Source organism: Coccinella septempunctata, chromosome 1 (genome assembly GCF_907165205.1).
Source record: "Coccinella septempunctata chromosome 1, icCocSept1.1, whole genome shotgun sequence".
In the NCBI taxonomy this organism is placed as follows: Eukaryota; Metazoa; Arthropoda; class Insecta; order Coleoptera; family Coccinellidae; genus Coccinella; species Coccinella septempunctata.
This window is the reverse complement of record NC_058189.1, coordinates 23,364,189-23,377,926: the sequence shown is the minus strand read 5'-3', so window position 1 is coordinate 23,377,926 and position 13,738 is coordinate 23,364,189. Positions and strand designations below refer to the sequence as shown.

The window sequence follows — 13,738 nt, the reverse complement described above, 5'->3', positions numbered from 1 at the left end:
CCTTGAAGAAGGGTGAGTCTTTTGATTTGAAATATTCTCTTATCTCTTTGACTGTGTTGTAGTGTGTAGTCTCAATGTTCTGTAGTCCTCTTCCTCCATCCTTTCTCGGTATGTAAAGTCTGTTGACGGAGGCGTTTGGGTGATGAATTCCATACCTTATAAAGAGTCCCCTAATCTGTGTATCGAGAGCCTTAAGGTCGGTGGTTGACCATTTGATTATTCCAAAAGAGTAGGCTAAGCAAGGTACCACCCACGTGCTTATTGACGTGAACATCGCTTTGGAGTTTAATTTGCTCTGTAAGATTTTCTTGAGCCTATTTATGAATTTCTCCTTGAATATGATTTTGACCTCACTGTTTCTTATTTCTAGGCCTTGTTGGATGCCTAGGTATTTGTATGTTCTTTCTGGTCCCAGTGTTTGAATGGTATTTTGATCTTGAACTTTCATTGCTTCTCCTTCTGTTAGCTTTCCCCTCTTCACGTGTAATACAGCGCACTTATCCAACCCCATTTCCATTTTTATGGTTTCAGTGAATGATGCTACTATTTTGAGTTCTCTCATCAATTGTTCTTCGTTGGCAGCATACAGTTTGAGATCATCAATGTAAAGGTGGTGGTTGATACTGGTATTGTTCCTCTTCTCTATCACGTAGCCTTTCAAAGGAAGACTTTGAACATATTTTACATTGTGTGAATATTTCGTATTTCCATGAATATGAGAAGAGCAAACGATCTAATTTCAAAAAATTTAATATACTAATGGAAGAAAACCAACAAAAATTCAACAATACAAAAATCAGTAACAACTTCATTAATAAAACGGTAATCTTCACGAAATTTGAATGAAAACGAAAAATTAATATTATCAAAAGGACTCAATTTTGCTATAACTCCAAAAAACATTCCAATATTAGATATAATAACAGCTATTGAAAAAACAGCCCAAAAACTTCCGCTTGATAAATCGAATGAATTTAGAGTACTAAATAAATTGTTACTTGATAAACCTTTCAAAATAAAACCAAATCTGAATAAAATTGAGAATAAAACTATAACTTCATTGAAAAATAATAATAATATTAAAATTCTACCTGCCGATAAAGGAAATGCAATAGTTATTATGGATTCATGTGAATATAAAAGAAAACTTTTAGAAATTGTTGATGATATCGATAAATATTCCAAAATCAAAAAAGATCCAACTTCTCTCACAGAGAATAAAGTGAAGAAAATTATTTCAAAAAATTCCAAAAAATTCACATATGCTCAAAAGAAATTTATCACACCATCTTATAGCAAACCCCCACATTTATACGGCCTACCTAAAATACATAAACCTCTTATTCCTTTGAGACCAATAGTAAGTTCACTCGGATCCCCCTGTCAAAATTTTGCTAAATATATATTACAATTTTTGAACCCATTAACAGAAAAATCAACTAGTTTTTTGAAAAATACTCAACACTTTCTTGAAAAATTAAGAAATTCTAACTTAAATGCAACAGACATCTTAGTAAGTTTTGATGTAGTAAATCTTTTTCCAAATGTTCCAGTTGATAAAACTCTTGAAATAGTGAGAACAAAATTGATTAATGATAGAACCATTTATGAAAATTCGAAATTGACTATTGATGATATAATGGAGATATTAGAAGTTTGCCTGAATTCCACATATTTTCAATTAGATGATGTTTTCTATAAACAAAAATTTGGTATGGCTATGGGTTCTCCTTTATCACCAGTAATGAGTAACATATTCATGAAATCTTTCGAACAAAAATATATAGACACATACCCACTAAAACCAAAGACTTGGTGGCGATATGTAGACGATATTTTTGTGATTTGGCAACATGGTATAGATGAACTAGAGAATTTTTTTGATCATATTAATAACAAAGAACCTACAATAAAATTAACAATGGAATTAGAGCAGGATAACAATTTTTCATTCCTAGATGTTTCAATAAAAAAGTTTTCGAATTATTTTGAAACGAGCGTATACCGAAAAAAGACACATACTAATAGATATTTGAATTTTTATTCCAATCACCAAGTAAGTGTCAAAAGAGGTATCATTAAAACACTTTATGATAGAGCTAATTTAATTTCATCTACACCCGAAATTAGAAACAATGAAGTTGACTTCATTAAACATTTTCTTAGGGATAATCAATAGCCGAAAATTTTTATTGAAAAAACAATATTAAATTTAGAGAGAAAATGACTAACCAAAATCGTAATAATGATCAGGAACAACCAACAAACCGTCAAGAACAACCAAATTTGTTGAATGTAATTCCTTATGTTAATGGCCTTTCAGAAAAAATAAGAAGAATCGGTTCGAAGTTCAACATACGAACTGTTTTTAAAACGCAAAATGATTTAAGATCTATATTAACAAAAACTAAACCTTTGAACGAAAAACAAAAATCAAAAAATTTTATTTACAACATACCCTGTATTTGTGGTAGAACTTATACAGGTGAAACGTCTAGACCTCTAGAAATAAGAAAGCGCGAACATAAAAATAATATTAAAAATATTATAGAAATTAATCGATCACAGATCGCAGATCACATTTGTTCTAATACGGGAGACCACATGATGGATTGGGACAACACTAAAATTTTAATGACGGAACCAGACCATTATAGAAGAAAAATTGAAGAGTCTACGTGTATTCTATTAGATCAAGATAATAATTTGGCAAATTGTTCGGTAGGAATAGACAATATTTGGATCAATTTACTAAAGAAGGAACTGTCATCCGGTAATTTCAAAATTAAATGAATCAGCGTTTCTATACAGTCTCTGTTTCTGTGTGTTGACAATTAATGTCAAACAAAAAGCGACAATTCAGAAGATTTTCAAAAATAGATTTTTCGTCTGATGAAGGAGTCTGATATAGACTCCGAAACGTTACAACTTAGAATTATAATTTCAACGTTATTTATTTTCAGTTCATTTTCAGGCAACAATTTTTTTCTAGTTAATTTGCTCCTGACAAATTAGTGCAAGAATTTACGCAGGAGCAAATCGTTGATTTCATTTTTAATTGATTTTGTTTCAGAGATTGGGAGTGAAAAACCCAAAATGTTTATGAAGAAATATTTGGATGCGTTGAGCAGTTTGCTCAACAAATTTATTGCAAGGCAGAACCACAAGGTGCTTAGTTTGTCTCCCTGAAATATTCCTCTCATGATTTTGATTTCTTCCGTTGTGTAGTCTCCTCTGTTTGTGTTCACATGTAACCGCGTTCTCCATGTTCCCATTAGATGTTCGAGTAGATTGATCATTGTCTCAGATACACCATATAGCCTCAGGACTTTTTTTAGCCATGAGTGTGGTATCGAATCATAGGACTTCTTATAATCAATCCACGCCATGGACAAGTTACGCTGTTTCTTTTTTGCTTGCTTTTTTATGATAGTGTCGATGATCAGTAGTTCCTTACATCCTTTAGCATTCTTTCGACAGCCGTTCTGCTCACGTGCCATAATATTGTACCTGCCAACATGTCTCCACAGTTTTTGTGTTAGTATTCCCGTAAGTATCTTATATATCGTCGGGAGGCACGTGATTGGTCGGTAGTTTTTGGGATCTTCATTGTTTGTTCCTTTTGGAAGCATATGCGTGATTCCAAGTGTGCATGATTCAGGTATTATTGATGGGTTTTTTAAAGCTTCTTGGAAGAGCTTCGCCAGGTGATTATGCGTCGAATCGAAATATTTCCACCAGTAATTATGGATCCCGTCAGGCCCCGGTGCAGACCAGTTGTTTGTTTTTTTCAGAACGGTTTTTATGTCTTGATCAGTTATGATTATTTGTTCCATAACATATTTATTAGATTCAGCTTCTGCTTCCTTAATCCAAAACGCCTCATCATCATGATCTCCCGAGTAACTCCATATTTCTTTCCATGTTGTATGTATACTTTCTGGTGTTGGGTAAGTTTTGTTGTCTGAGGAAGTTCCCTCGAGTGTGCGATAGAATTGTTTGGGATTCTTGTAAAAGAGTTGATTATTTTTGTATCTTTTAACCCTTTCATTATATCGCCTGATACGATTTCCCAAAGACTTTATTTTTTGTTTCAGAGTATCAGATAGTATTATAAGCTTCTGCCTGAGTTGTTCGTTGTGAGACTTAATATGATGTTGTGAGGCTATGCGTGATACTCGTTTAACCATTTTCCTGGTTGGTGTACCTATTGTTTTTCTAATATTATTAATTTTTCTTTCCAGACGCGTCCTCCAAGGTGGGATATTTTCTTCTTTCGGCTTAAATTCTTTATCGAACAGACGAACTCCATTCTCCTCACAAACTGTAATCGCCCCTGCGTATACACAGTCGATCAGATCTTCAATACTGGAGTGATCTTGAATACTAGATGAGTTTTTTCTTTCAACGCATTCTAGGATTCTTCGTGAGCCCTTGAGTCTTGGAATTCTTGGTCTATCTTGCGGAGATACCTTTTCATACATCCTCATATTTTTCATGAAGACTTGCGCCGTTTTGTTCCACTGAGGGGTTGGTTCGATTTTGGTCTCTGCATGGGTTTCCTCGGTTTCGGCGTCTGTGTTCTCCGAGGTGATAATCGTGTGAGGCCTTATGCTTTTTTTAATGACCTCCAATTCAACACTGGATAACTTTTCGTTCTGGAGAATCAGCTTCACTCTGTTGGCAAGAAGGTTCGGGTAGGATAGTTTCCCTGGGTTAATCTCGTTCCACGTAGTTGTTAAGATTTCTCTGTAAGTTCTTCCTGTGTCCTGTTGTGATTGTTGAGCAATGAAATGAGTACGTATTAAGAGGACGTTTTCCTCCTGTGTCCAGCGTACTCTCCTATCTCGCGTATTTGAAACCTCAGCGGGACGGGTTCTAATTCCGTCCAAGCTAATGCTTCTTCTTTCCCTTCTATGAGGGTTCGAGTCCGGACGTACGGTGCCATCTCGGGGGGCTGCGCCGCTTGCCCCACAGCTGACCCCATCAGGCTCTACCTCTGGACGGCTCCGAAGAGGGCCAGCCCGCTACCCTCTACAGGCCTGAATCATACTTCTTGTGACAGGAGCGTTTCTAAATCTACAGCTCCCCAGGCTGCTGACTCAAGGCGCTGGGTGACTCGGGTATCTCCCCGAGGGCAAAGCCCCCCTGCATATATATATATATATATATATATATATATATATATATATATATATATATATATATATATATATATATATATATATATATATATATATATATATAGTAATAGTAACTCGTTTAACGCTCTCACCTCATATATATCGCTGTCACCTCCGAAATCGGAGGTGACAACGTTTTGCCTTGTTTTTTAGCTTGTTAGATTCAGGAGGCTTCAGGGATCAACATATCAAAAAATCATTTTGAGGTCACAACGCACCCCGTTTATGTACTGAACAATCTTTTAGTTCGAGTGTATATCACTGGCGCTAGTGTGCTGAGCTGTATATCGAAGAATTGCTGTGCGGGACTCTTTGCTCGTTAGCACCTCCGAAAATGGCAACGTTCTATTTTAAAAGCAGATGTAGACAGGCGGAATATAAGTATACGGATGAATTAACTGTAGAGAGGCGCAGCGCGCTATCTCCTCCATAATTGCAATCCAGGCGGCATATCTCAACGATTTTTTATCGCATTTATCTGTAGGGGAAAGAATCACGTGAAAGAAAACCAATCTTGGCTCTCTCGAATGGAATTATGACTGTTTATATTCCATCGTGTGTATCTATGCATCCGTTGAACTTCTTTCATCTCAAGCTAAATATTCAGATGTAAATGGTGATGAATATTCAAGGACAATGAGCCATTCCGAAAATTTTCATTTCAGAATCAAGAGAAAAAAATGCTACAAATTTTACAATATCACAGAAATGAACAACGTCGGCTAAACCGAATGTTGGACATTGTTGTGTTATTTCAAATGGAACGCTCTATATATTTTTCTTAAATCGGATTGCTCAATGATTTTGAGGAATCCTTTGCTCAGAAACATCTGTTTTATTATCGATTATGTTTAATTATTGGATTTTCACGAAAATTTGAATAGCTTGTACCATCTCTCTGGTTTAAAATACTGGAACTAACAATCTGCACTCAACTAGTAGAATACCTTCTAAAAGAAAAGACAGACAGACAGCAGTGTTTGAGTTCATTTCAGGAATCCTTAATGCCTTGGAGGATTCTAATATAACAGTGGGTCTAATGCTGGATCTATCAAAGGCATTCGATACTCTGTCCCACGACCTTATTCTCCATAAACTTTCTGCATATGGCATAAACAAGCTTGACTGGTTTCAATAATATTTAGCAAACCGCAGGCAGAGAGTGGTGATCTCTCAGAACGGAAAAACAACAGTTTCGGAAGAAGAACTCACAGAGTTCCGCAGGGTAGCATATTGGGCCCTGTCATTTTTATCATTTTTCTAAATGACCTAAGTACCATATTCGATGAAACCATGGTTAGGACAGTGAATTATGCAGATGACACAAACTTCACTGTATTGGCCAAGCACGATTCAGAGTTGAGTTTACCATTTTACACTCAACTCTAACTCTAAATCGTGCTAGCCAGTGGTTTGAAGCAAACGGTTTGTGCATGAATTCTGAAAAAACAAGTGCCATCCTATTCAGGACAGCTCATTCCGGTCCCCAAGTGCCTACCAGCATTTCACTGTCTAACTCCACATTAGAACTGACTAAATCTTGTCGCTTCCTAGGCCTCACTATTGAGGTAATCCTTGATTGGGGAGAGCACATTTCCAACCTTTGCAATCAACTGGGTACCATCTGCTACACTTTGGGAGTCCTCAATAAATATCTGGACATAACCTCACTAAGAACAATATACCAGGCAGTGTTTAGGTATGGCATCATGTTCTATGGTAGTTCATACAACCTACATAGAGTGCTGAAAATGAAGAAGAGAGCCTTCAGAATGATCTGGAGGATGAGGAGGACGGAATCATGCAGGGGAGTCTTCAGAAGGAATGGTCTTTTGACTGCTCCTGCTGTACACATCCAAGAAAGCCTGATATTTACATTCAAGAACTAGCACTACTTCGAAGAGAAAACAGTAAGTAATTACAATACGAGGACAACTGCACTAAAATATCCAAGACACAGATTAAGCCTCACTGAAAAGGGACCTGAATATAGATATATTCGTTATTACAATAAGATAGCTCACAAACTAAGAGTAGAATGGACTCTACAACAGTTCAAGAAATTCATCTTCAAACTCCTACTTGAAATCGAACCCTACAGTGTGGAAGACTTTATGGAACACAGACTATAAAGCAGAAAATGACCCTGTTTCACTTCAAGTGTTTAATGTCATGTGTACACTTTACCTGATAAAAAGCACATTATTTATTTATTTATTTATTTATTTATTTAAATTTTTTAGTGATGTATCATAAAGAAAACTACAAATTATATCGAAACAAGTAAGAATTCATGAAGAATTATCCAAAACAGATTTGCATTTTTCGATAGATCATACAGGATGTAAGGGAAAAAATAAACAAAATTGAAGTCTTTTGAAGGCCTCGAGTCAACATATTTTGAAATTGCAACCATATTTTTGTCAAGACATGATGAATCTACAAAATGAAGGTAATAATATAGATACATACTCGGATACATATGATTGATTGGTAATTCCCAAAAGCTATGATGAACAGCGGACACTATGATGGACGCATGATGAAAGGAGAAGGACAAAATTTAATTTAAGTATTTTCGCATGAAGTTTTATTATTCAAAATAAATGATGATTCTTATAATTAACAAATCAGGTGCAATTAAAATTTTTGTTTTGGTCTTCGAAAATAACACATATTGATTAAACTTCTACTATCCAAAATGAATAGGTACATAGATAAAATGTATCTATATACAGGATATCTGCAAACAAATGCGAAGGACTAAGGGAGATGATTCCTTAATGAAAATAAGCGGGGCTAGTTCCTATAAATTTTTTTCCAAATAGACAGCTCTTCCAAGATGCAGCCTTGGAAGGCGATGACGAGTCTACAGTTTTTAATTTTTTTTTACAGGTTCTGAAAAACACTGAGTCATAAAACTATACATATTATAAAGCACTGAGTAGATTGGTACCAGTTTCAACTTCGGCAAGCTCGCAGTTTAGGCGGTAACTTGCTATCGATTTTTTTAATGTGTCTCTCCCTTAAATTCAAAAATTTCTGTGAAAATGTTGAAATTTGAGTTATTATGCTATTGTCATAGAAGTATACGAAACTATCAGGTCGGGGGATCCAAGATTTCGGGCCGATTCACATGAAAAAGAAAAACATAATAAAATGAATTTCGTGAATACCGAGGCTGAAAACCACTATTCTCCGCTATGAAAATTTAATATTATTCCAATAATATACCGAGTTAATTAATGCTACGTTGCTATTACTATAAGGCCCGGTTGTTCAGTTCAGGATAAGGTCGAGATTTAAGATGATCCTAGATTAACCTGACAGAACTGAACTGAAGTGTCAAAATCAATTTAGGATAAACTTTAATCCCGAACTGAACAACTGGGCCTATTAGTCTAAGATCCCGCTGCAGAATCCCTACGTTCATTACGTACAGAGTCAAACACACATTTTTACATACGTTTATGGATAGGAGAATACACTGATAACACCGCAGCCTGTCAAAAGTGGCCGCAAGTAATTTTATTTAAATTAATAATAATCAATATTCGAAGAGAAATTTCGTTCACTCCGTATTGAAATAAAATATCATCCACATCATAGCAATGCATGTAGAGAATACTAAAATCCATGGCTGCCGTTGCACACTTGACCGCAACTACCTCGCAGCCAGGTGTAAGCAGGTAACATTTCGAAGTATTTCTACGTTCATAACGTACACGGATGTTTTTGATATCAAATTGAAGCTAATTTTTTTTCGAATTTGATGATATATGGCTGCATGTGAAAAAATGGCCGCAAGTTAGGTCTGGCATCTGTTGAAAAGGCGAGATATCCGATATAAAGTGAAAGAGATGGCGCGCAACGCCACTCGTTAGATTAGGTATGTGTATGCTAGCCGTGTGAGTATTCAAAGCCATTGCGCATGTTCATATTTATATATATTCATATTCATATTATCCTGATTCTCCATAGGTACCGAAGTATTTAGTTCTTGAACTCTTTTGTTCCATCTATTTTTTCTCATGTCCTTCAGGGCATTTTTTAGAACTTGGCTGTGTCGGTTTAGATTTCTCTTATTTATATCTGTTTTGTTGAGCCTGTATGTTTTTCTTAGTCTCCAATTTTCCCTGATGAGAACTTTGATTTTTCTGTGTGGATGTATCGGTGCTGGTCTCGTTATTTTCTTTGTGCTCTTTTTGTAAGCATCTAGTATATTCTTCTCTAGTTTATCAACTGCTCTTTCTAGGTCTGCCGCAGTGTTGATTGTTGGTATTTCTGTTACCTCCGATTGTATCAGATGGCTATATTTCGTCCAATCGGTGTATTCTCTTGTTTGCATTAGTTCTCTTCTTGGCCCTTCTCCTATTGTTAATTCGATGGGGTTGTGGTTAGAGGTTCCGTCCCACAAATTCTCTTTCGAGAATTCTCTAGTGATATTTTTCATAATTGTGATATCAATTATATCTGGTAATCCATTCCCGAATGCTAGGTACGTTGGTTCTTCAGGTCCAATAACGATAGCTTTATGTTTTTCAGCGAGATCTTTCAGTTTTCTGCCATTTCTGTTTTCCATCCTGCTGTTCCATTCTGGAGATTTGCAATTAAAATCTCCGATGCAGATTTTCGGGTTTGTTCCATCTAGTAAGTTTTTGATTTCTTCTTCCAATAAGTTATTTGGGGGTCTTTTATATGCCGATGTGACTTCGACTCTTTTTCGATTTATTTCAGCAACAATCGTCACTGTTTCTATTTGTGACTCGTCAGACTTTAAAATAGTGTTTCAGATCTCGTCTAACCAGTAAGGCAACACCTCCCCCAGTGTTTGCGATTCTGTCACATCTATATATCTCATAATGCATTCATATTTGGTTGTATTCTTGTTTCCTGTAAGGCTATAATATCAGGTTTTCTCTCTGATATTATTTCTTCTATCTCGGGTTTTCGAGTTCTGACCCCGTTTATGTTCCAGGAGACTATTTTAAGGAAATTTTTCCTAGTTGTATGTTCCATTATTTCAGTTTACTGAACATTCCTTGGAGTTTTTCCTCCATATCTCTTTCAATTTTCAACATGATTTTGTTGGAAATTTTTTCGGTAAAAGTGTCTAAATCGTCGGCGGATTCAGAGACTTTTCTGTTTTCTTTTGTTTTGTTGATTGTCGGTTTAGCTTGGGGCATTTTCGGTTGCTGCTTCTTCTGTACTGGTTTGGGTACTTCTTTTTTTCTTGTCGTCTACTTTGGAGAGGGTGGGCTTCTTTTTCTCCTGGATTTTTTGAGGAATCGTGCTCTGCTGAGCCGATTTCTGGCCTGTTTTCCTTTTCCTTGTCACTAATTTGAATTCGCTACATCCTTTGTAGCTTGCTGGATGGCCTTCTTCACCGCACAGAACGCATGTGGCATTTCTCTCCTCACCTTTTCTGGTAAGTTCGCAATCTTTTGTGCAATGATTGCCCAAATATTTGACGCATCTGTATGGAAAAGAGCACTTGTTTTGGTCATATCCGTACCTCTGGTATCTGAAGCATTGGCTTGGATTTTCTGCCCTTTTTTTTTGATTCCACTACAATGCAGAAATTGTAGAGGCGTCTTATTTCGAAAATCTCCTTTCTCTGAGTTTTGACCAGGTATAAGGGTATAAACTTTTTGGTTTTATTGGATGTCATTCTGGACACCTCGGCGTCACGGATTCCTTGGACTTTTAGATCATTTTTGATTATATCTAGGTCAGCATCTATTGGGAGATGCCTTATGACTGCGTAGATCTTTTTCTCTTCCTCCATCTGGTACGTGAAGTATTCCTTACCAATCTGGTCAAAATATTTTGTTATGTTCCTGTAGTCGTCCACAGTCGAGGCTACGATCCTGATTCCGTCTGTTACGACGGTTGCTCTGTTGTAGCTGAATTTCTTCATGTAGAGAGCTTTTGAGATCTCTACCCAATCGGCTGTACCCATCGTCGTGATGAGGGGAATTTTATCTTTTTTAGGCAACTCCGTAGCTTTTTTGCGGTCTCTTCGTCTGAAGATGAACTTTCTTTACGCGCGCGTTTTGTGGACGGCTCGTTCTGGGTTTTTGCAACTTGAGTTGCAAAATTTTTCTTCTTTTCCGGTTCTGGAGCTACTTCCTGTTTGGAGGAAATTTTGGGGACCGCTACCGGCTTTGCAATTTCTGCAAATGTGGGGGATTTCTGTGCCGTAATCTGTTTTGCAATTTCAGCAAAACTAGGGGATTGAGGCGCTTTATTCTTATTAACTTCCTCTCTCAAGAGGCGTATCTCCCCGACCAACTGAGCCACGGTTTCAGTTAGTTTATTTACTTGAGCTTTCAACTGCCCATTCTCTTCTTTGAGCCTTACCAGCTCCTCTGCTTCTCCATCGCTGAATTCTTCGGTGTCCGTAGCTTCCATGTAGGAGCTCTCATTGTCTGAGACCTCCGACATGGCTTTTTGTCCGTATTGAACTATGTGAGGTATTTCTGAATAATAATGAAATATTAGAAATCCTCACTACTATGTTACTATTAAGCTATGTGGCTTAGTTATATATTTTCTATACTATCAGAAAAATAAATCGACTCACCGTGATATCCGTGGAACCATCGATCAATCGATCTGGACTCTGACACTGAATACACTGAATTTGAACGAATTTCCGCTCTATAACACATACACTTATAGAACTTACAAAAAAACTTCGGAAGTTTTATAGACGGAATCAAAAATTCCGTAGCTTCGCTAGTGTACACTTTCACTTCGACTTTCTCTTCCACTTTCTCTTTTACAACACGAGAGATGACGTATCGCACTGGTATCATTCAACACATCTACCTGCTTCAACGTCTCGAAGTGAACTGTAAACCGGAACACGTTTGAAAGATCCCATTATATCAGTGTTAAAGCGTTCACACTACCCAACTCGGTCGGGCCAACTGTTGGGACGACCAGATTGGGCGTTGCGTACAGACGGCACGACCGCCGTCCAACTTGGTCAGTTGAATTTCACGATCGCTGGAGTATACATCGCTCGGATCAATGGTGACGGCCATTTTTGCCGCAGCGAATACCTCTCCAGTCAACATCTGAATACAGAATGAGCTCGTTTGCATCGTTTCCACCCGACACAGCTCCACACGATCCAACTTGGTCGGTCGGTCGTGCGGTTGGATCCGACAAGAACCGACAAATCCTCTGTCGGCGGTCATAGCTACACACGGACCGATTTCACATCCAACCCAACCAAGTCGGCTTGTCGGCCCGACCGAGTTGGGCAGTGTGTAGCCGAAACATCGGGTAAAAACCCGATGGTGTAGAATGAGTCGAACTCTCTCTTACTTTATTTCGGATATCTCGCGTTTTCAACAGATGGCAGACCTAACTTGCGGCCATTTTTTCACAGGCAGCCATATATCATCATATTCGAAAAAAAATTAGCTTTAATTTGATATCAAAAACATCCGTGTACGTTATGAACGTAGAAATACTTCGAAATGTTACCTGCTTACACCAGGCTGCGAGGTAGTTGCGGCCAAGTGTGCAACGGCAGCCATGGATTTTAGTGTTCTCTACATGCATTGCTATGATGTGGATGATATTTTATTTCAATACGGAGTGAACGAAATTTCTCTTCGAATATTGATTAACATTAATTTAATTAAAATTACTTGCGGCCACTTCTGACAGGCTGCGGTGTTATCAGTGTATTCTCCTATCCATAAACGTATGTAAAAATGTGTGTTTGACTGTGTACGTAATGAACGTAGTGATTCTGCAGTGGGATCTCGTACTATATTCATGTAGAGTTTCGGATTTTGCGAGAATCTACTGCTTTTTCTTCAAAACAACAACTGCGCTGAAGGAAATGTGATTGACTGTTATCTATATCATTTACATCATTATTTGCCGAACTTCAAAGTTCTGAATGAATTAAAATCTAAACTTGAAAATATTCGAGATAATTTTCGCAAGAATTTCAATGAAATCTGAAAATTTTCATCATTCTGGAGCATTCTGGACATCAATAATTCTCGAATCATATATGGAATAAATTCAATTTTATCCAATATAACACGCAAAACGAAATGTTATTCGAACTCGGCATCTTGAGCAATTCGTTCCTAAAAAGCCCGAATCAGGTAGAAAATTTTGAACCCTTCATATCAGCGTTAACACGTGTTTTGCAGTAAACAGATGCCGATTTCGTTTTCAACGGGCCATGTAACTAGGGTCGGCGTTGGGTGAAAGGATGAACGGTTCTTACAACAAGAAGAATTTGAATTTTCATATGACGGTGAGGGCATTTGTTTTGAAATTTTCAGAGTACAAGAAGTATACAGGGTGTTTCACGAGTAAACAGACAAATGAAAACCGTGAAAAGAGGGCATTGAGCTGAGTTCAGAATCATACCATATACAGGGTGTTCCAAAACTAGTGAATCAAACGTTACACCACGATAGAGTAAACCAAATATTATCGAATGACACCAACATTAGTTCGACGAAAATGTACCGTTTCCAAAATAATCAGAATTTTATTAAAATACATAAAGTTGC

General features: G+C 37.1%; 1 protein-coding gene across 1 annotated transcript; it reads right to left on the bottom strand.

Moving 5' to 3' along the window:
• Positions 1-156: 156 nt before the first annotated feature.
• Positions 157-4,987, bottom strand: LOC123315457. The gene is made up of 4 exons (XM_044901186.1): positions 4,839-4,987; positions 3,401-4,677; positions 255-654; positions 157-175 (listed from the first exon to the last, which is right to left on the bottom strand). Exons 1-4 carry the CDS (start codon positions 4,985-4,987, stop codon positions 157-159), a joined length of 1,845 nt encoding a protein of 614 aa, XP_044757121.1.
• Between the last annotated feature and the right edge of the window lie 8,751 nt (positions 4,988-13,738).